Below are 23,487 nucleotides of genomic sequence, written 5' to 3'. Positions count from 1 at the left end.
AAAACCCAGCCTCATTCAGGACCCTCAAACCAGACGGCCAATCCACAAGCAAGCCCAGGCTCACTCCTCCCTTCACATCAGCATGCTAAACACTCCATTCACCACCGGGGCAGACCCTCCCAGAATCTTGGAGCCAGGCTCACCAGCCAGCCTCAGCCAATCACACGCCAGACACAAATTACACAAATATGCCAACTTGTAGAAGTGGCACTTCTACACTAGACACAATCATGCCGCATATATCATTGCGCAGCATTCAATCTCACGAGTTCGCACATACCAAACTCGACCCTGCACTCCCCACACATCAGTAACTACCATGGGCATACATATTCCCCATTCATTCCTATGGGAGGGCAGGTCACTCACCACACATACACAGAGAGCTCACGCACTTTACACTGTACCACAGTGAAAAAGTGCGCAGACGTCTAAAATCACCAACACAGGTCACAGAAACAGGCTAGGAAAAAGCAAAAAGTTTCGGGGTGAACCTGCCAAAAGGGCCAGGTCCAACACCATTCAAGAAACAAAAGCTATATAACCAGCAGAAGACTCTACATTTAAAGGTGATGTGAAACAACTGAACTCTCTACGCTCTTGGAAATTTTATTGCATTCCAAACAGAATTGGTTTTCATAACAGAAGGACTGAGGTATCTCAAACGCTGCTTTTGCATTTTCTTGTTGAAGCACCAAAAGATTATTTGATCCCTAATGTGTAAATCAATAATATTTCCATCTTTTGATCATAAGCCAAGCAGTTGCATGACTTCATGAGATGTATGTCAGGTTCTCGAACGTTGCTTACAGTAGTCAGAATCAATTAATATTTGATTTTTGACTGGAGATGTAGTGGTTGGGAGGGCATGCATTTTTGAGGTGTGGCTTTCATTCAGAGAAGCTAAGAAACATTGACTGTCTACCTCATAACATGTTTATCCTGCCAAGTTATCCTTTTCCTATGGTCCTACTTTGCAGAGTCTACAAGGCATTTATGCCCAGGCTGCCTCTCCTCAACAGAGTTTGTGTCCTGTTCAGTGTGGACAGAAACACTTGCAGCTTTTGTCCAGCATGCTAGGTGCCTCGAAAGTGGCCTTTAATGCTCTGACGAAGTTTCGATTTGCTTTGTGACTGGAGGCATTGTGGTTTAGAGACAGCATTTTGAACCTATGGATTTCATCCAAATAACTAAAGACACAGACAACTACACGTCAGACTTATCCTCGGCTCTGCCCTGCATTTTTCAGAACAATGTGATTGCTGCAACCTCTTTCCGTTCATTTCTGAAGCGCTGACATTAATCTATAGCAGTATAGTCTCAGCGAGAAGAGAGCGTTACTGGTTTCTGTTGCTTCCCTGATGCTCTTTTTCTTCAATGTTGCTCCATTTGTAACCCAAGACCCCAGTGCCCTGGGTCTTCATACATTAGTGCGCTGTGTGCCACAATCACAACCACGAACTTCACTGTTATCTACAATTCCATGCAGAAGGCTGTGCACCATGAGTGAGGATGGTTAATCTGCGCTGGGAATGAATGATTGTATAGAATGATGGTTACAGGAAGTCCTGGATCAAAGTTCTCACACAGGAAGGCCATTTTTGCAAAATTGAATAACCACGTTTTTCATGCCTCTTCAGATGTTTCTAGGCGAATGCCTGGAGTGTGTTTATTCCACCTCTTAGCTACCTGGGACAAGTGGCACTCCATCCCAGCTTTGTGGATACGAGGGATTTTGAGAAGATTAGAGTCAGATGAGTGTTGAATACGCTGGTTGATGGGGTTGAAATACAGTTTGCAGGTACCTGGGACAATTTTTAGATATTGCTCCAAAAGTAACAGTTAGTGATTTGACTGACTGGCAACCAGGGCAGGCTTTTTTCAGATGAGATAAAATAGGTAGTGGTCTAGTGGGGATATTAAGTATAAGATGGGCAGTGATATTCATAATTGTCTGCTGGTGTTAGAGCGAACATTTTGGAAGGACAAGGAGGAGTGAGTTACCAAAATCTTATCTTGGGGTGATTAGGGAAAGTATCAATGATTTCTTAGCACTGCTAGGAATAAGTTCCAAAAATGTCCTCATAGGTTTAAGTATAGAATAGCATGGACATGCAATCGTAGTAACACGCAGAATAAAGAAAAGTTTATAGATCTTAATTCCCGGGTTTCTTGCAAAGTTGACTGGTGCCAGGGGATTGTCTAATTCAGTGGCCCACAATGCTCTGGACCTGATATTATTTGGTTGTCCAAATACAATCCTTTTGGGTTTTATCCAAGGTGAGCTTGAAACAGCTATCTTGGATCACACACCTACCCCTAAAAGACAGGACCTTCCATTTTGTTCTCTTTTGCCAAGGCTATGTGAAATAGTTACAAATAGCTGGACATCGTCCGCATACGGTACATAAATGAGCCCAAAAGCCTGGATGAATTTAGCGAGGGGTAGCATGTGCCATTTAAATAATTTAGGGCTTAATGTGGAGCTATGAGGCATCCAAACTTAAATTTGGATTCAGAGGATCTGTAGGTGTCGTGCCACTGTTTGGGTATGGGTGATTGGAAAGGAGCCTATCAATATTAGAGTAGGTGTTAAATATATGCATTTAACTCCAGTAAAAAGGGAATGCAGAATGCAATCTGGTAAATCTGGGTCTGAAGAGTATTTCCCCATTCATTGAGGTTTGGAAAGAAGATGTGACCTGAAGGCTATAGCGGTCGACCTCGAAGATGGGGAACAGTGTTCGAATCTCTGCAGGGTCGCTCAGGATCCTGTGATTCTGGGCAAATCACTTAATCTCCCCGTGCCTAACAAAATTAATGTGTCCATCTGTCGTTCAACTGGTGTTCATGTGAAGTGCTCTGATACCATCGGGTTGAGTTCGCCCTTTATAAACTTCCACAAAAAAAAAAAAAACAATTGCATGGTATTTGTGGGTTGTTGCCTCATATTACTAGTAATTACTTGTATGGAGTTCCCACCCCACCAATACAGTGCAACTTGTAATCCGGCCATGGTGGGCTACTTAAAGTGCTTGAAGTGAGATCAACAGGGATGAAAGGCCCAGTTATCACATCCCACCACATCTACAAATACACAGCAGAGCTACTTCACCACAGTTTAACTTCAACAAAGTACAGTAAATGCAAGCTTCACCAGAATGTATTAGAGAAAGGCAATGCTAAGGTATAGTATATTGTCATTTGTATAGCACTTTCCTAACCACTGAAAGGCCCAAGAAACAGATCTGGTAGAAAAGTTGCTTTGTTTTATTTTCTTGTTTGAACCCATTCATACCATAATGCACTATTTAAACAAAAACTGAGGACAACATTCTGTCAATAGGTTTTACTAATACTTCAGCCCAAAAAAAGGGGTTTGCTTTCTTGATTGCAAGTAATGGCTACCATACGCATAGTGTAATGTCGGTGTTTCCTAAGGCTTTTTCCTTCTACAGAGGATGTTTTGGGGTGGATTGTATGAAACTGCCTGAATTCCTGATTTTTCACCTTCTAATGGTATCTACCATCATCTCTGTGTATGTTCTTAGCACTGCATTCTATGTAATTTAAACAGTATATACACAGACCATTGCATAGAGGGCAGATATTGGCTAGTGTGGCCGATTCTATCCTGACACTTCTCTTCTACACACATAAGCCAGCTCAGATACATGCTAGTTTGTGACGCAGTTTCGGCCGCGTCCACATATCAAAACACTTAAATCATAGGCCAGACAACAGTTAGAATTGAATGCCTAGAAAACCTATCGTATAAGTATTCACTCTTTAAATTCCTGCATAAGCACAGCAACAAAAAGTAGTAAGACCATAACTTTGGTCTTGCTACTTGACATAAAAAAAAAAACTGTATACAGGCCGCATGACAAACATGCACTGTTCTATCTATGGCACTGTTCTATCTATGGCACTCCAGAGTAGCATGCTCCTACTCTGCAATGCGTTTTGGAGCCTTGTTAGGACTTTGAAGCAGTGTATAAATACAACTACATTACAATGTGGGGAGCTCTTGAGAAGTTAATTATGTTACTCATTAAATACCCCACACTAGCTTAGCAGTAATGACCATGTGCACTAACTATCACTGAATTCTACATAACTTCGAACCATGACCGTGTCTCCATATCGGTCTTTATAATTCCATCATGATGATAGCCATAAAGGTACATTGCTTACAATACATTAGTCTTAGTTGTTCGGTCACCAAGCCCATCATTAAGATTAGGCATAGTTAGTGATGATACACAAAGACCACTAGACAATGTCTGATATGTCAAATACCCTGCCTTCAGTAACCTTGAAGACCATGATTAGGAGGGGCACTTAGAATCTGGTGGATAGTCAACAGATCTTCCAGCGGGGACATGCCCATGGACTCCACCACTCAGGCAAAGTACTGTCTACCCTATTTAGAGATCCCCACGTGCTGGTCTGACATTTCTGTGCTGTCACAGCAGTAGCGGCGGCATCACCTTCAGAGCACTGCAGGCTTAAGGAGAAAACACAAATTAATTTTTTTAGGCATCCACTCTGCAAACATCTTCATATTGAGAAAATAGACTCTCAAAGCGGGAGCCCTTAATTTCACCTATCTTTGCTACTGGGTCCTTGAAGCTGCCAACTTGCAGTATAGAAGTGCTAACGAAAACACCAAAAATGATCTGATTAACAGCAAACATTGTTCTTTAGCGAGTAGACCATAAAAGATGTGTGTATGTACATATGTGGTATTTCTGTTGCATGATCCTAACCAAAAGGCAGCGGAGCACTGTACAGGGGAAAAGACCATTAAAAATCAATGAGCGACAGATGTGGTAGCTGGTTTGTGAATGGTTGATGCATTGCAATGTTGTTTTGAGCTTCAGGTAGGTACTGACTATCCAGGTCCGGATGATACGCAGAAAATGTATGTGGTGTTGAATGTCTACAGCAGAGGAGACTTTCAAGTAAAGTTGTGTTTCATCAGCATATTGGTAAATCTTGATGCTGTTATACTTTAAGTAGTTTAGGCATATCCAGTTGAGGTCAGGGTAAGAGAAACAGGGCTGCAACCCTTCCACCTTTGCAAGCACAAAATATCAAACTTTACATTTAGCAAAACACACATTTGTATATATGTGCCCAAAAACACAGACACACCAGACTATGAAAACACTACGTAAATGTCTCATGTATTACTGTTGTCTCGTACTGCTAGAAGCCCTCTCTTGTTTCTTGTTTCAATTTTTTATTTCTTAGACCTCCAACTCATTAGGGACTCTTTTTCAAGTCACCTTTTTAATCTCACTGATTTGGTCTCTGTCAAAATGACTGTTTCCCTTTCCAAGTTGTTTGAGACAGATCAGCTTCTTTTATTCTATTCGAAGATTAAGACCATTCCTGATGACACTGCACAGCTTCAAGTGTCATGCAGCATAATTACAAACCTGTGCCGACATTTTATCAATCGTCTCACAGCACTCCAAATGACTGCAGAATAGGAGGACGTTTCCTCATTGCTCAGCTCCCTAAAGTTGGGCTCCCTAGATGATATATATGTCCAATCAGGTCTCTAAAATCTTCATCTGGGGATGTTACACTTGCTTTTATCTCCATTTTAATATCTGTTGTCATAAGGTACTGGCTCTAGTGGATGGATAAAAGGGGTTGTCAAACCATTTTTAAAGAAACCAAACTTGGGCCCCAGGGCAGAAGCTACCTATAGGCTCATCCTTCTTGTACCGATAGTCACTAAAATTGGCGAGGTCTGACTCACCGACTTTTTAAACATCTCAAAGAGCACCATTTGTTAAATGCTATCTGGTTGAGTTTAAGGCCTGGGTTAGGCACTGAGACCGATTGTGAAGCTCACCTGGAGTTTCCGCAGATGCGAAGTGGAAGGAACAGATGCTAAATCCCAATGTCCCTAACCCACCTCCTTCGCCCAACAACATCAAAGCAAAAAAAGGAGAAGGTGGGGAAGAGGGGAAAACAAAACAAGGAAAGGGAGAAGGAGTAGAATCCACTGGTCCATCCGTAGCGGTGTCGCACGCGTTTCCTAATAGGCAAAAGTACAAAAAGATAAGTATGACTCTAGAATCATACAAGGGCTATAAAAAATGGGAAACTAAAGGGTGGAATATACCTATTGAATGTTCTGCTGGTAGGATCAGGAATACATGAACAACTAGAACTTGGAACTGAGACATTGATATCTAAAAAGGTAAAAATATGCAAATCTTACTCATTTGGACTGCAGAAGTTAAGCATTAAAAAATGTTAAGTGTGAAACATACCAACCTTAACGGAGACAACCATCAGAATTCATTAGACCCATATGAATTTCATTATCCTGAAGAACTAGGAAAAAAAAACAAAAAACGTATTTTCCCAGTCAGGACCAAAAAGGAAAAAACAAAAGAATTGGTGCACAAAAAAGGTGCTGGGTCAGCCTAGGTAAATTAACTAAGCCATGCAAATTTAAGGAACTAATATCTTTCTCTTATTTTGCAGCTTAAGAGATGCATGAATCCATACCGCTGTACAGAGGCAGAATCAGATAAGTATCTTATTTCTACATTAAGCCATATAATAAGTTTAGTATTTAGGGAAGAAAACAATGGTTCTTTAAATACTTCTCTTTGTTTGTTATCTCCTTCCCAGGTACAGGAGAAAAACTGCGTAGAGAAATGCTGAATGAAATAAGAAGCAACGAAGCTGATCGGCGAGGGAACGCTGACACTATAGCAAGCCACGTAAGAGGAGCAGTAACCCGGAAGTAAAGACACAGAAGACGTTAGGAGGAGAACACCAAGGACGTTTCATTTTGCGGACACTGATGCAGGAATTCAGGTAAGTGTGGGCGAAAACTACTGGGAAAATAAGGGAGGCTTGGCGGGGGTCCGGAATGGAATGTGAAGCGCGTTCCCACCGTAGACCACCCCCTTTTGTAGTTCTCATGCGCCGCGTTCACCAGCTGACTTGTGTCAGCCAGCAGGGTGTGCGATCGAGGCTGTGGGCGGGGTAATCAGTGAGGCCGCAGGCGGGGCGGCCCGACATTGCTCCGTGGCTGTATTGAATGTTGTCAGATAAGATTATAATAATGCAATTTCAACCTGCCTCATCCTGTTGTTGTAGTTGTTTCGTCTGATTGCCCACAAAAGAGGATTTTTAGGAAAAACCTTTTTATTCTGTACCACAATAATTCTTGTGTTGTTAATGGTGTTTGTTGTTGATGTGATTCTAGATTAAACTGTGCCAGGGCTTACAAAATTGTCCTTCCTGAGTCAGCTACTTACACATTTGAAGGCATTTAGATTATGCCAGCGTGACTTGTTATGAAACAATGGAAAACTCAGCTTTGGTCATCTGTTGGTGTTGTGGGGTACTCGGCCCTAGGCCTGCATGGCGAGTAAAGGACAACACGGACACATGAATAGTGTACATGGAACTGGCCACAAGCACGTGCGCTCGGGCCCTTTCATTGACAGACCTACGTCACTGGTGAGGCATTTGTTGGATGGGTGTGGGGTGTGTGTACTGGCCAGCCCTTGCGGAGTGGCTGGGAATGATTAGGTGTCCAGCAGGACACTAAATCCCTTCCCAATTGTATTGAAAAACAAAAATGAGTCCAACCTGTGGAAATGAAGAAACAAAACAGGACACCACTGAGTCTCTCAGTCTCTTCAGGCAATCCGCAGGACAGTACTATATGAGTGGACTGGTGCAGTAGCTGGCGCTCGGACATCGCTGCTCGCATCCCTAATTTAACCAGATGATTCTGGGCACGAACGTGGGTGTGGATTGGGTCCAGACCCTTCGACAGCATGTCAGTTGGGTTACAGCTCACCTATGCTGTGTTGGTCGGTCCTGCCTTCTCTCATGATGTTGGAATTAGTGTCAACAGTTCAAAGTGGGGTGCACCTGGAGCATCAGTGGAGTCCGTTGCAGAGGTTCCACTTTGAGTGTCTGGGGTTCGTGAAGGACAACCAAGCAAGGAGTGGACTGACACTAACAATGTTACCTGTTGGTGGAGCAGCTTCAGACTCATCTCTCATGCTGAGATTCCCTTGTGCAGAAATTCCTTTGAGGCCCGGTTCGCTGGGCTGCCACAGGACTGTGAGGTACAAAAGGGGTTGGTGATGGACGGAGTCTCTGAATCAATCAGACACTCACACCCAGTCAAGAGATCTGGGTTTAATCCATCACCGTTCTTTAGCCCACTCTGCCACCCCAGTTCAGACATGGCTATATGCAAATCAGTCTGACCCTGTGCCTCAAGGGAACAGTGCAGCCCGAACTGCCAAGCCATGTCTTCCCTGGACCGGAAACAAGCTTCCGAGGACCGGTTTCTGGCATTCCAGCCTTCTTCAGCCCGGCTTGCTTGAATCCAGTGGCAAAGTGAGCAAGGGACTGTGTGGGCCGTGCATGGCTGCAGGGGCTAGTGCAGGACCGCCAACAGGGCCATGGCCGAGTCACTCGTGCATCCAGAAGGGTAGATGATACATGATCAGGTGTTCCCTTGCCAGCTAGACTCAGATGCATGTGGGGGCTAGCAGATAGTCTCTGGATGATTGGTCCTCCATTGGGCCAGGAGTGCCTCCTTGGTCTGTTGATGGTTTGCAGGTGTAATGCTCCACTCTTGTGGCTAGGTGCTCCTTTATGATTAGTGGTTAGGGTGATGCACGTCATGCTGATGTTGTTAGTGGACAACCTGTACAAGTGACAAGGGCTTGCAAGGGTAGGATGACTTGAGGGACTTTGCATCCCTGTAGCTCAGTGTGCTGCTAGTGCTGTTCTTATCCTACAGCATGTGTGGCTCTTAGCAGGGACGCCATCTTCATCAAGCAGCCAGCGACGCTGGCCAGGTGGTCGCACTGGAAGCTTTGGGCAGCTATGCAGTTCAATGCTAAATGGCATAAGGCTTTTTAGTGTGACAGGTCTGGTCACACACCTTTCTCTCCTCTTCATTTTCAGTTATCTCGTTGCAATGTGGCATCAGGCCAATGCGATGCATGCGTTCCTTTCTTCTCCAGGTGCGGTGTTACCCAGCCATGTGTTACAGGTTCTTTTCTCCTGGACCTCTTGCAGGCCCTATTCTGCTCATAGGACGGTGCGTCTTCTCCCCTAATGTACCTTTTGCAGACCCTGTCCTGTTTGTAGGACCACCGTCTTCTCCCCTCGTGGACCTCTCATAGGTCCAGTCCTGCCTGTAGGACTTGACTTTTCTCTTCATGTCGCTGTGGCATCCACAATTCAAAAGAGGAGGGTGAAAAGAAACTGTTGGAAATAGGCCCTGTACCAATGCTCCTAAAGACAATGTCAAATACTATAAATGGTACCAGCTCCTAGAGAAAAGTAAGAAAACAGCAGTCCATTTCGGTTACGAGTCAGGATAGGTGTCTCCAAAAACACGGAATGAGTGTGCAAGAATGAGGAGTGGTTCTCCTGTGTGTGTGTGCTGTGCCCTTACACATCCTTTTGAGTGTAAAGCATCATCATTGGGCACTGCTCCTCGTGGGGGTGGCGCTGCAGTCCCTCACGAGCCCTACAGGAGGGCTCTTTGGTGGAGATCTTTTAGGAGTTGCCGCACTTGTGCATTTGGGTGTGTGGGCCAAGTGGCGAGTGTGAGTGAAGATAAAATAAAACATTGGTACCCGTTATTACATTTACATTTACATCGGTATTGGTACCCGTATCGGTTCATTAGAGGGTTCTCTGGGTTAAACTAAAATCTGGACGGGGATAAAGATGCACTTCATGCTAATAGAGAAGGGAAAGAACAGATATATTCCCACTACTCTCAACCTGTGTAACAGTGTTATTGAGGTGTTAAAAGTGAGGAGTGGTCGACATGTTTAGCGTTGTCAGTGGGTCCCTAATGGATCCCTATGTGCTTCATCAGGACCATGAATTCTAGTAGAAAGAGGGAGGAATCAGGGAAAGACGCTCTATATTCCAACCATACCTTCAATGAGGTTGTGTAAACAAAATATGTTTGAGACACGTATTATCCGTGTACTCTAGTTTAAACCTAATGGAGACAAAAAAGGGAAGGAAAACAGTACATACGTCATGGTGACGGAAAGAAATACGATTGTTTACAAAAAGTGATAATCTTCATATTAAAGAAATAGACACCATACAATGAAGTAACTGGACTGGTGGTACACGAGGCGTTGTGATGTAGCAGTAGGTTAAGAAAATATATATATCGATATATATCTCTAATGACTTTAGCTGGAGAAGCCGGACTGATACTGTAATGCAAGCTGACAGTAAATTCACAAGGGGGCTGTGGCTGTGGAAAAACGGTACTGTTAAGGAGTCATACAACTTACATTAAAAGGTAAGATCCCACAAACACACGCGGACTGGCCTCAGACTCTAACCGGCTCGTGGAGATCTCTCGTACTGAAAGAAATTCATTAAGGTAACTTGGACTGATTTGCTCTGACCTCTACCCCGCCTCTGCAGAGACTATTTAGCATTCTGCATTTTGGCTACATATCTGTCCCCCCTTGTCCTGAGGGAGACCCTACTAAGACGCTTCACACACTGCGCTATAATCTGCATCGAAACGTCGACGCTTACAATATGTCTTTACACTGCCCATGCACTTAAGGAAACAATTTAATCGACTCTGGGCCATATGTATAAAATTGTCAAGACGAACCAGAAATTTCTCCCCCTGTTCACTACACTGACATTTTTGTACTGTATTTAGTGTGTTTTTCGTATCACCTACCACCACAAATCACCACAGTCACTTGATTCCGTGTGCGCAACTGAATATGTATATTACTTTAGCCTTCAATATTTGATATGAATCTCAAGTATATAATTTGAAATCTAATTTCCGGTGTGCGTTACATTGTTCTTTTTACCCAAAGACTTTTGATTGTGATTACAAGCCAATATTGTTTTGAATTCTAAAAGAAATTGACATACCCAACAGAACCATTGTTTTTTTTTAATACTATTCCCAGGTTCTGAGCAACACCGGGCAACCCCATTATTGTTTTCGGATGGGTGTGGGCAGGCGCGCAACACCCATAGGGCTAAAAGGGCGTCCCCCCCCCCTGTCGTGTATCTCAGCCCGGGCTGCTGCAGCGTGAGATGTCTGGCTGGGCAGTGTCTGGAGTCTTATCTCTGGCAAGCCCAAGTTTTTCATGGGTCTTTAAAGACCATTTGCATATTTACATACCTTTGTAAACTGGCTAACAAGGCTTAGTTTTTTTCAAGTACCAGCACCCCCTGCCCCACTCTGTCTATTCCTTACATTTGCATTTAAGATTTACTGCTGTAGTGTGAGAATGCATTTCATGAAAAGGAATATAAAGTAGGGTTGCAAAAAAGAAAAATGCCAGTCATGTGTTGTTTAAAGAGCCTGCAAAGGCCTCATCTTAACACTAAATAGGGTTATAAATAAAAAAGTATGCATTCATCTGTAATGTGACTTTTCTGTCTTTGTTTCCCTTAAATTATCAGTCATGGATCATTCAGGAAGCACTAGAACACAACTAAAAGTGAGTTCTAGTTATATTTGCTGTTCGAAGTATGCACAGATAAGTGCTGAAAATACGGCTTTAGGTGATGCTTATTTTTGTACCTTGAGGCACATCAAAATAATGAACTGGCAACCCAAATCATAAGACTGGAAGTTTGTTGAAGGAGCAGCACATTATTTCTTTCTTCCACCCTCGTTCTCTGATTAATGCCATAATATCAATAGTTTAACTTCTATCTGAAACCCTTCTTCATCATCAATAACATGTTGAGTTACTTCAAGTGTCTGGGAATGCACCCTGCATTCAGACAACTAACTCCTCATTTTCACCCTTCAATTTCATGCTTACAGCGATCACAATGACTCACAGTGATCACCATGCACTCACACCATTCACTGGATCACCCTGCACTCACAGTGATCATTCTGCACTAGCAATGCACTTGCGCTGTTCACCCTGTACCTTACCCTGCAGTCACACAAGCATTCTACTCGCACTGCACCAGGGCCAGACTGGGAACCTAATCCGGCCCTGGAAAACTGCTTGGGTACCAACCTGTACCATGCAGATCACAGAACTGAGTGTGAGTAAAACTAGGAGTAGCGCTATAAAAAAATTAAATGCTTGTCAGAAAGGTGCTATCGAGAGATGAGGTGCATTGTTGGTGAGTGTAAGTGAGGGAATTCATGGAAAAGGAAAAAATGGGTGAGTCGCAAAAAAAGACTGTTACACTGTGTGCGACCAGCGATAGGGCCAGCCCTGGCTGGAAGTGTTTGCCCCCTCCAAAGTTCGTGTCTAGTTGCTCCTGTGGGTGTATGGGGCAGTGGTCTTCAAACTGAGGGGCATGCACCCCTACAGGGGCCTCTAGTGATCCCAGGGGGTGCCAGGCTCTAGCAAAAAGGAGCATTATAGCCATAAAAGTGCTTTGTTTTTAAAGGCAAAAAATGTGCAGCAGTAAGTCGCCCTGTAATGGGCCATCACTAACATCTTTTGTCATTTATACCCTGACTGGGAGACAGTGTTGAAGGGAAATAACTCCAAATATTCTTCAAACCCCCCATTTCTGATAATCACACTGTGAATACTTTTACACGTTAGTAAGGCAAGCCTGACCAGAATAGTATGTTTGACAACCATATATTTGATTACATTTTTTAAATTGTAACAGATCTTACCTGCAATGTTTAAATAAGCGTAGACATATGTAAACATTGGCAGCTTTAAAGATTATTTGTGGATATGTTGGGGGCGCAGCAGGAGGTAGATTACTGGGGGGTAGGGCTCGGTATTTAAAAGTTTGACGACCACTGGTAGTGTGTGTGTGTAACGGCCAGCCCTCTGGAGTGGCTGGGAATTATTACGTGACCGGGAGGACACTACAGAAGTCATTGATAAGACAGAACAGCAGCGGGTTTCCCCCCAAAAACAGCCTTAGTATGATAACAGGGCTGAAATCTGCCTGAAAAAAAGCAATGAAATTCTTCTAATAACTTTAACCAACCAACCCTTACCGAGAAAAATTAAGTACATTCATTTGAGTCCACTGCTACTCCAGCCTGTTCAAGCGAGACGCTGCTCGCTAGAAGGCAGACCTAAAGTCTGTCAGAGTCAAGGCGACCTACCCCGATCTCGCAGCCAATCGTTGATGTAGAGGGAGGAGTCACGAATGAAAGCCGAAAAAACCGGGATACACAAATTCTTTACTCAGTAGAAGCCCTCGAACCAGCCGGTTTGCGTCTCAGCAGCTCCCGAAAACCTTAACATCCCTCTGTCGACCCTCACATTCAATATCCAGCTCCAAGAAACACTGGGCCTCCTGTCGGCCATAACCACCACAGGGCTTCCTTTATTCTTACTTCCAAACACAGCTGCATTTCAGAAGCGGAGGCTCGCGCTCCTCTTCCGGGCGCCGGCCTTGGTGTGACTGACATTGGCTGCGCAGCCTTAGCCCAGGCGTACACCGGAGCGTGATTCGACGTGCGCGTCACGTGACGGAAGCGCGGTCGCTAAGAGGTCTTTCCTTGACTGGGAGCCTGTCCCTTCCCTCTTCTGACAGCTGGAGCCATGCAGTTCGAAGCCGTCCCTGGCGGCGGGTCCCGGCAGCGTGAGTACCGGCTACCTGAGCGAGGCGGTGCTTGTACCTCCTGCCGTCATAACACGGGCGAGAGAGGTTTGCTTTTCAGTGGAGGACTGGAAGGGGTTTGGTGCTGTGTACTGTTTATAGCTTTTGTGTAGTCCTGGACACAATGGATGCTGCCACTCTCTCATTGGCCAATGGCTATCACATGTCTGTTGTTAATTTAGCGTAACTGCACGGCAGTGTGTGATCGCTCGTGCACTGAATGCTTTGTCTTCATTCATTAAATATAGCTTTAGTGTTGTTTGCCCTTCAGAACACCGTGACTGATCTCGTTATTCTCCGCACAATGATTGCAGTGTAATGACTATTTGCAGTGCTTAGTTGGCGTTTTCGTTTCAAGTTATAAATAGTATATTACTGGCAGTTCCGCTAGAATGATGTGACAATAGAGGACACTTTTTGTTCAGGATTGACAACATTATGCAGCAGGAAAAGGCATATTATGTGGCATAATCGGTGATCATTTTATTTATTTATTTTAGAGGTTTTATATAGCGCTGGCTGGACCCAGAGGTATCAGAGCATGTTACATGGCAGAGCTAGTTACAGTAAGAGACAAATTACAGCATAAAAGAATAACAAAAACATCAGAGCACTGTACAAGACCGAGATACAAATGGTAAAACAAAATTGCAACATTTACTACATTATTATAGGATAAACAACAGGTAAGACCGGGAATAACAAAAGGCTTGAGGTTATACATATCATGTATACAGATACTTGGAGAAGAGAGTTGAAATACCTATAAGATATGGAAAAGCAAGTTTAAGGCGAAAGTAGAGCCCACAATATTTATTGAGGAGGTGAATTTTGAGATCTTTTTATGTCGAGCCTGTAGCAGCGTGCATGCGATGCTTGCTTGACTTTTAGTAATGGGCTTCAGAAAACTGACCACACACTTGTGCGTGTGCTTTTGTTTTTCTCCTAGGCTATTGGGCTTTGCGTGCGTCTTTCTAAGAAAGACAGCACGAAATTGGGCAAAGGTTGGTGCATGTCCCTCCTTTGCTCCGCCCATGGCCTATTGGTGGCGGTTACCTGCAGGGCCGACATCTGTTTTGCATTACCGTGCCCAGACTTGTGTGCCATAATGCAAAACAGATGCCTACTCCCTCACACAAGCGTGCTGTCGCGCACTACTCGTGGCTTGTTTTGGTAACAGCGTGCTCGTTCTCCGCGTTGCACCATCTGGCGGCCCGTGTCAGAGAGGCATGTGCTCCTTTCCCGCTGTTGTCTGCAGATGCTCACGGTGGATAACGACGAGGCAACCCAAGAGGTCTGCTGCCCATCTTGTCTCTGCCTTTCCTTCGAACGTTGCATATGACTGACTTCGTCCCAAATCTACCACCTTGCAGAGGCACGATTATCCAGCACCTGGCATGTCTTCACAGTGCATTTTTGACTCATACTTGCATAAAACATACAATCTATTGTATTGAATACTTAACATCCAGGATGATGCCAGGTACAGACAGATCTGATTACCTGGAAGATGTTGTGTGACTGTGCTCGTGCCCAGCAAGGGACAGTTTCGGAGGCACTAGCCTGGCTGTGACGCACTCTCAGGCGTTCTTTACAACCCCCTTTGCCTCCGCCCCATCTCCCCATCTCCACCTCATCTCTGCCATCGCTCAGACCCAAGTGGAATAATGTCTTTAATCGGACCAGCTCCTTCCACAGGATTATGTGGGCGTGGAGAGCATTATCCGCCCTGAAACAAGGGCTTCAAATGGCACCGATGACCTACACCCACCACTCCAGAAAGCCTGTATCTGAAAAAAGTGCTGTATTCATCTGCTCTTCTGTGATTCTTTTCATCACTAGCGAGATGCAGCATTCACATGCGTGTGCTCCTCACAAGATGAGTGTGCAACCTGCACTTCACAGGTTCGAATCCCAGCAGGCTGACTCAGCCTTTCACCAGTCTTTTTATGTTGATGACGTGTGTTCGTGATGTCTCGAAAAAATACTAGCTGAATGTGTTCAGGGAGGGGGATAGGGTGTGACGGCAAGTATAACCATATTCTATTCTTATAATTAAAGAGCATTGGCAAAGCCAATAGGTCTCACCTATGGAAAAGCTATTGGCTTTGTTAATGTCCTTTAGCCATTTAGCCCAAGAGCACACAACTCCAGCAGGGAAGCTGTGATTTATCCTCGTTTTCTAGATGTGCCCCCTTATTTTTGTTTATTCTCTGTTTGGTACAAAGCCCGTTAAGGCACCTGTAATGACACAAGTCTCAGTCCACATGTCTCAGTCCACATTTCTCTGGGTGTATATATGTATTGCCCAACTTCGAGCCTGCACCTTATGTGGAAAGATGGCCGGGGTCTTTGATCAAAAGACTACCACAGATGCCAGGCACACTGAAGCACTATCTTAGGGGTGTTGCACATCTGTCAGGGGGCCTCGCAGGTGAAAGATGGTTGAAATAAAATGGTTTCTTGCTGAAAAGCAGCACCCATGGCCTCCAGTTTTCTTTCTAATGGGAGCAAGAAGCATTGACCTGAGTGAGTCAGGCAATCTTAGTTTTAATTCCGTTTCCGGTTAAAAATTTCAAATCTGGTGGTGTTTGCCCACGAGCTAATTCCACATGTGTTATTGGCAAATCACAACTCGGCGCTGTTTGCCTGATGTTTAATGGCAGGTCCAACTTGTTTTATGAGGAAGCTGATGAATAATATCAGCTGAAGGCTATGGTAGGGCTTTTGGGTCAAGGACTGGCAATTGCGCAACAGTGATGAAGTCAGGGAAAGAAAAATGATAAATCTGAGGAGTGGGCAAGAGAGAAAAAGAGAGGGGGGACAGAGACAGAAAGGAAACCAAAATGTATATAGGTGAGAAAAAGAAAAACGGGGAAGAAAGAAAAAAAGAAACTAGTAGAAGGATGAAAACCGTCTGGGACTCTTGGGGATTGGTCAACCTCAGCATATTAGTAGTACTTTTTTGGGATTCTTACATTTCAGAACGACCTGGAAAATATATTGGTTTTAGAAAATGTTGTACAAAAATCTGCCGTAAAACTCACTCAAAAATTTCTTCGAAGCAGAGCAGCCGTTCACCACCACCACCACCAATACCAACAGTTTTATTATAAGATTGAAGGTTATTTTACTCTTTCTGTCTACTCCCTTCCGTATTAATATTTGTGAATCGTGCCACTCTGTCACAGGGATGGGTAACAATTCCTTTAAAAGTTTTATCATAAAATTAGCAGCCCTGGCTGCACCCAATAAAGACCCATATCTTCGGGTTAAATCACTGCTGTCCCGTTTTGGCAGACACTGCCGACCCCACCAACACTGCAGCACACACCTGATGCCTGGGATCCCCGACTGCAGAACCACAGCAATAACACTTCCAACAAACCTAGACAGCTGTCCACTCTATAGAAAGAGTGAGATAAAAACATGTAGCCGAAATAATAAATAATCATAAAGTAATAAGAGGGGAAGGCTGACGTCAATGCCAGCTCACCCCCGCCCCCAGCCCAGGCTTGTGTGTCGAGCCAGCTGATCTTGCAGTGATGCCTTTTTTTATGAACTCACTTTGTTATGACTAGACTCGGCCAGATTTCACAGGCAATGGGGCAGGAAACAATGATGGGAACTGCAGCTCTTATTGGGGAAAAGCGGGATTGCTGTATCCGGGACTGTTTAGTGTTACCATTTTTGAGGGAAACAGGAGTACGGATGGATGACTACCCTCATGTTTCTTTTCTCCCTTCTCCACCAGACCATTCTTGCTGTGCTCAGTGCGAGTTAAAACAAGCATTTCATTTGCTATGCGGTAGGTCTTGCATTTACGCAGGTTTAAGCTACTGGCATTACAAGTGACAATGCCTATTTTTTTTGTTTTTTAAAACGTGAATAAAAGGCATTGTCATTTACAATGCCAGTAGCTTAAACTCACGTAAATATGAGACCTATTGCATTGCAAATGCTTGTTTAAAGCTGGTGTATTAAGGGTTGCATCATAGGTCTTTGGGGAGGGCATTCCATATGTAGTGGGCATTTCTGGAGAAGGAGCGGGATTGAGTGGATTTCTTTTTTAGCAGGGGTGGGACAAGGAGGAGAGCATTAGTGCTTCTTAGGGGCCTTGTGCTGCCCGCTTTGCAGAGTTTATTGGCAAGGTGGTGCACTTTGATGGAGGACTTTGTGTGTGATGCATGCGTTTTTGCAGGTGGATCTGCCTTCGATGGGGAGCCATTTTAGAGTTTTGAGAGCTGGGGAAATTTGGTCAAATTTTTGGTGTAGACATTGAGGTTTAGACTGTTCTCGATGGAGATACCAAGAAATTTTACTGAGTTAGACAAGGAGAGCGAGCAGTTGAGGGCATTAAGGTCGGAGATTCAAGTTTGAATGGGGAGAGGGTTGTTTTTGGGGGAGAAGAGGATGATTTCAGTTCTTTGGTGGTTGAGTAGAGGTGATTAAGGTGGAACAAGTATTGGTTTTTAGTGAGGGTGTTGTTAAGGTGTATGATGTCAGCGTGGGTTTTGATCTTGTAATAGAGTTGGGTGTCATCGGCATAAAGATGGTGGTTGATACAAGCTTGATTTAGAATGAGGGGTTTCATAAAGAGGTTAAAGAGTGAGGGTGAGAGAATAGATCTCTGGGGGACTCCTAGGTTGACCGGAGTGGGTTTAGATAGACAGCCTTGATTTTAATTTGTTGTGTTTGATGTTGAAGATAGGAGACAAACCATTTGTGGGTAGTACCATTGAGGCCGAAGCGATCTTTGAGCACATTAAGTAGGGCAGAGTGGTTAACTGTGTCAAAAGCTGCAGAGAGATCAAGGAGGATAAGAAGACATGTCTCACCATTATCAAGGGAGTGGTGGATGTCATCAACAATGTTTAGTATGGCAGTTCCAGTCCTGCAACCTTTTCTGAAGGTTGAATTTTTGGATGGGTTTGTTTAATTGGAGCAAGAAACATTTTTCGAGGGCCTCTAGAAAGAAGGGGGAGGTTAGTGATGGGGCAGAGGTTGATTAAGTCATTAGTATCCGCATTAGCGTTTTTGATAATGGGGGAGTTTTGACCAAGTTGGAGGGAGCTAGGGACACTTCCTGTAGCAAGGGAGGTGTTGAGGATTGTGGTCCAGGATGGGACGATGTGCTTTAGGTCTTGGATAAGGTTAGAAGGGAGGGGGTCTCTTGTGTGGGAGGATGGTTTTAGTTCAGTAATAATGCTGTGGACTTCGTGCTCAGTTATAGGGAGGAAATTATGCCAGGAGGCATTGTTGTTTTGGTAGTGAGTATGGGAGGTTGGGTACAAGAGGAATAGGGGTGAGAAGATGTGGGGTAGTTTAGGGAGGGAATAGGAGAGGGAATGTGTGATGAGGGGTTAAGGTGAGGTAGGGGTGAGTAGAAGGGGGGACTTAGGGGGTGTCAGGAGTGTGGAGTGTGATTTAGAGGAGATGTCAGGAGAAATTAGAGGGTTGGTTGGGATCTGCGTTGAGTGGAATGATTGATCTATTTTGGTGCTTTTTTTTCTGAGAAGAAGGGGGCAATTTCTTCACATCTAGCGTTTGAGGCCATCGGGTTAGGTGGAGCTGAGGAGGTTTGGTGCCGGATAATGTTGAACCGTTCTCTTGGTCTGTTTTTTGCCCGATCGAGTTGTGCACGGAAGATGGATGCCTTTTCGTTAAAAATGAGTTTTTTGTATGTAGATCTAGCTGATCTGAGGAACGTCAGGTTAGAGTGGGAGGGATGCTGTCCATGTTCTTTCCATTAGTCTTAACAAGCTTCTTTTGTTGTTAAGTACAAGGTTAAACCAAGATTTAGAAGGGATGTTTCTTAGTTTTAAGTTTAGGAGGGGCAAACTGGTCTAGGACATCCGTTATGATTTTATTAAAATGATCAGTAAGCTCATTTGCGTTTTGGCATATTTGCCATTTCAACACCTTTTACGAGTGTACAGGTAAAGTTGTACCTCATTAGCACTAATTGATTACTAGGCTACATCATTTGGGAACTGCAAGGTCATTGGTTTTGCAAAGGTTCTGCCATTGTTCAGAACCAAGTTATGGCATCTTTTTAAACCGAATTTTGACGCGTTTGAGGTAGAATTTTGTTTATTTGAAATCTGCAAATACTGTAGCAGTGGGTGGATTATGTCACAAATGGGGCAAATCCATAACTATGTAGAACACACAGCAGCCACAGAATTGCTGAATACGGCTGGAATGCCAGAAACCGGTCCTCGGAAGCTTGTTTCCGGTCCAGGGAAGGCATGGCTTGGCAGTTCTGGCTGGACTGTTCCCATGCGGCACAGGGTCAGACGGATTTGCATATTGCCATGTCTGAACTGGAGTGGAGTGCAAAAAAACGATGGATTTAGGCCCAGATCTCTGTACTGGGGTGAATGTATGACATTGTTCTGCATTCTGTCCATCAACTGTGGTTTTTGCATTTGTCACCCGAGTGGGATGGGTATGCTCAGACGTGAGTCCCATGCTCTCCACACCACTGGATTCAAGCAAGCCGGGCTGAAGACGGCTGGAATGCCAAAAATGGGTCCTCGGAAGCTTCTTTCCGGTCCAGGGAAGGCATGGCTTGGCAGTTCGGGCTGGACTGTTCCAATGAGGCACAGGGTCAGACTGATTTGCATATGGCCATGTCTGCACTGGGGTGGTGTGGAGTGAAAAAAAAACGATGGATTTAGGCCCAGATATCTGTACTGGGGTGAATGTATAACATTGTTCTGCATTCTGTCCATCAACTGTGGTTTTTGCATTAGTCACCCGAGTGGGATGGGTATGCTCAGACGTGAGTCCCATGCTCTCCACACCACTGGACTCAAGCAAGCGGGGCTGAAGACTGCTGGAATGCCAGAAACCGGTCCTGGGAAGCTTGTTTCCGGTCCAGGGAAGGCGTGGCTTGGCAGTTCGGGCTGGACTGTTCCCATGAGGCACAGGGTCAGACTGATTTGCATATGGCCATATCTGAACTGGGGTGGTGTGGAGTGCAAATAAACGATGGATTTAGGCCCAGATCTCTGTACTGGGGTGAATGTATGACCTTGTTCTGCATTCTGTCCATCAACTGTGGTTTTTGCGCTGGTTTACCATGGCACAAGATTGAGTGTGAGGACCACTTCCTCAGATTATGGAAGTGCATTGCCTGCATTTCTGTGGCTGGACGATGGGGATCCAGGCACTAAAGTAAGGAGCATGCAGCCACGGCAAGCTTTAGAAATGTCATGAACAGTTTGCTAGCAAGGGCTGCAGATTGGTTCTTTCTGAGCACTGTCATTTGGTAGATGGTAGGGGTGAAGGGTAGAACTGCAGTTTTGGTGGTGTAAAGTGAGGCTGTTTCTAGGTCGGTTCTTCCCTTTTTAGGGCGAGCCTGGGCAGTGCATGCACTGTACTCCAAGTATGTACTTGAAGCCCCACCCACTCTCCGCCCATATTTTTAATTGGCTTGTGTTATTGTCCTTCGTGAATGCTGGCTTCTTATTCATTAATAGTCTTGTTAGTCCCCCCTTAGTACCGCCTTGTCTTTGTTTGTAATGTAAATGTTTTAGTACTTGTATGTATAGCGCCCGCATCACCCCACATGGGGTCTCTCCAGCGCTTGTACGCATACCGGTGTGGAACCCTTCCTGGCTTTTTCCCTGTGAGGCGCACACTCCTGGGCAGTCGTCAAGGTGCAGCCAGGCATCCTAGCTCTGTTGGGGCCGTTGTGGAGATTAAGCAAGCTATTTATTGCCCAGAGTTGCAGAGTGGGACCCATGATTAGAATAGGCACTGAGGTGAGAATTATCAGGTCCGAGGAAATTGAGCCCAAGACCCGCCTCGGCGGGATTGAACCCTGGTCCCGGGCCAGACCTCTACATCAGGGTCTGCCGCTCTAACCATTGAGCCACACTTCTCCACAATCTCCCATTAGGGCTGGCCCTTTACTTCTGTTGTTACACGGCAGGCCTTTTTAGTCTGTAAGCACTATTTTCTTTAATGAGTTTCTCCTACTGTAGGCACATGCCCTCCTGCAACATTCAGCTTGTCTTGCGAGCTTTCACTTTCCAAGCAGCCCTGGACAAAGACTGTCCCTTCTTTGAAGTTAAATAGGTCTCGCATTTACGAGAGTTTGAGCTAGTGGCCTTGTAAATGACGAGACCTTTTATTTATGTGTTAATTATCAAAACAGATCAATAAAACGAATTGTCATTTACAAAGCCAATAGCTTAGACTCTCACAAATGTGAGACCTATTGCATTGCAAATGCTTGTTTCTATTCCTGATAGTTACTTCTTAGAACCTGGTTAGTTTGTCTGGGCCTGCAGGTGGAAAGGCTGACCTAAAGGAGAAACCCAACACGTTCCTGGTACAGGATCATCCAGAGAAAACACACAGCTTGCGAAAACAAAGCCAGGTGCTGCACAGAGTCTCAGTGGTTTCGTGCGTGAACCACAAACGTCTGCTTACATACACATATAAGCCCGAGGTGGGATGCATCCACCTTGCTGTGTGTATTCACTCAAGTAAGGGCCGCAACTACCTGACCATGCATATACTAGCCAAGGGTTCACTGCAACTATCTTCCCATGCATGTAGGTCCAGGCTGCAAATGCTTTAACAAGTATCCGCTTCAGCCCACAAGCGGGCTACAACTGTGAGGAGCGCCCGCATAGTGGTGAAAAGACCTTCCTAGTGACATCAGATGATACCGGATAGCCACGCTTTGAGGAGATGCTACCCTTCTTTTGAAGCTTCATATGCATGTGGTCACCACATTCCTCCGCCTATGGTGGGAGCCTCTTAGCTTGCACTGAAGGAATCCTGAATGACTAAAGCTAGATTTCCTATCTATTGTGACCCATGGATAAGAACCTGAGTAAACAATGACTGATTGCAAATGTGACTTGTTGTGAAATGTAATCTGCTCACTGGAATAAATATTAGTTTCCATTGGGTAAATATATTTACATATAAAAATGTTCCATGTAAAGTTGTTTGGCGATACTGTATAGATATCTTTATTATTATTTTTTTTCTCAATATTGCATTGCTGTATAGCTGTCTTTAGTATGTACCTTTCCCCTCTGGCATCCCTATTGGATGAGAACTGGCCATATTCCCTTTTCTGGTATCCTGGTCATGGACTGAACTCTAGAAGGGATGGTTTCATATGAACTGATCCTGTTAATCCAGACATTTCTGATCAACGAAAGTCTGCGTGTAATGCTGACTTTTCCTAGGTATCAGTTGAGGAGGAAGCAAGTGCTGGCAAACTTGCACCGTTCACTTTCTACATCTAGCAATACCCTGACTTCCTTCACCACAGCAGAAAAAGGCACAAGAGCAAGGTAGGGTGGCTTCTTTCCAGATTCAAAGGCATTACAACTATTGAGGCAAGTAAAATATAACTTTTCTGCTGGTGTAATTTGCACACATTGTGTTAGTTGACAATAACAAATTAAGCCATGTAGATGCGTTTCGAAGAGTTGGATCAATGATTACATGTCCACAAGGCATATGGCAGAACTCCGTATAAGATGGCCATGGGCTTTGTTTTTGATGGGTTATGCCCTTTTCTATGACTGATGGACCAAGTTATTGTAAGAGTTGGGTAGTAACAACTAGCCCACTGAAACAGGACTAAAAGTCCTGCTTCATAGACTGCCATTTCAGAGCTCAGGAGGACATCACAGACGTTCAAAACTCCTCATACTTGTGCATTTCTCTTTGTATGACTTGTATTTTATCTGTCCGCTTTTGTACAATGCTGTACTATAAAGAATTCGGTCACCCTGCCCATGACCTTGACCTTGAAGCACTAAATCAAGAACCAAAAATAAATAAAATACCCTTTCTAGTCTATGAGCAGAGCACAAC

The 23,487-nt window shown here is 44.5% G+C and overlaps 1 protein-coding gene across 1 annotated transcript in view; it reads left to right on the top strand.

The window, feature by feature from the left end:
• Positions 1-13,147: 13,147 nt before the first annotated feature.
• Positions 13,148-23,487, top strand: part of YIF1B (Yip1 interacting factor homolog B, membrane trafficking protein) — a 56,094-nt gene continuing 45,754 nt past the window's right edge. Inside the window, exon 1 of the mRNA XM_086938223.1 lies at positions 13,148-13,614. Within this exon, the coding sequence (XP_086794349.1) occupies positions 13,575-13,614 (40 nt within the window). The 5' untranslated portion in view covers positions 13,148-13,574. The remainder of the gene's footprint in view (positions 13,615-23,487) is intronic.

Source organism: Lissotriton vulgaris, chromosome 9 (genome assembly GCF_964263255.1).
Source record: "Lissotriton vulgaris chromosome 9, aLisVul1.2, whole genome shotgun sequence".
NCBI lineage: Eukaryota > Metazoa > Chordata > Amphibia > Caudata > Salamandridae > Lissotriton > Lissotriton vulgaris.
This window is presented reverse-complemented; position numbering and strand designations above follow the sequence as displayed.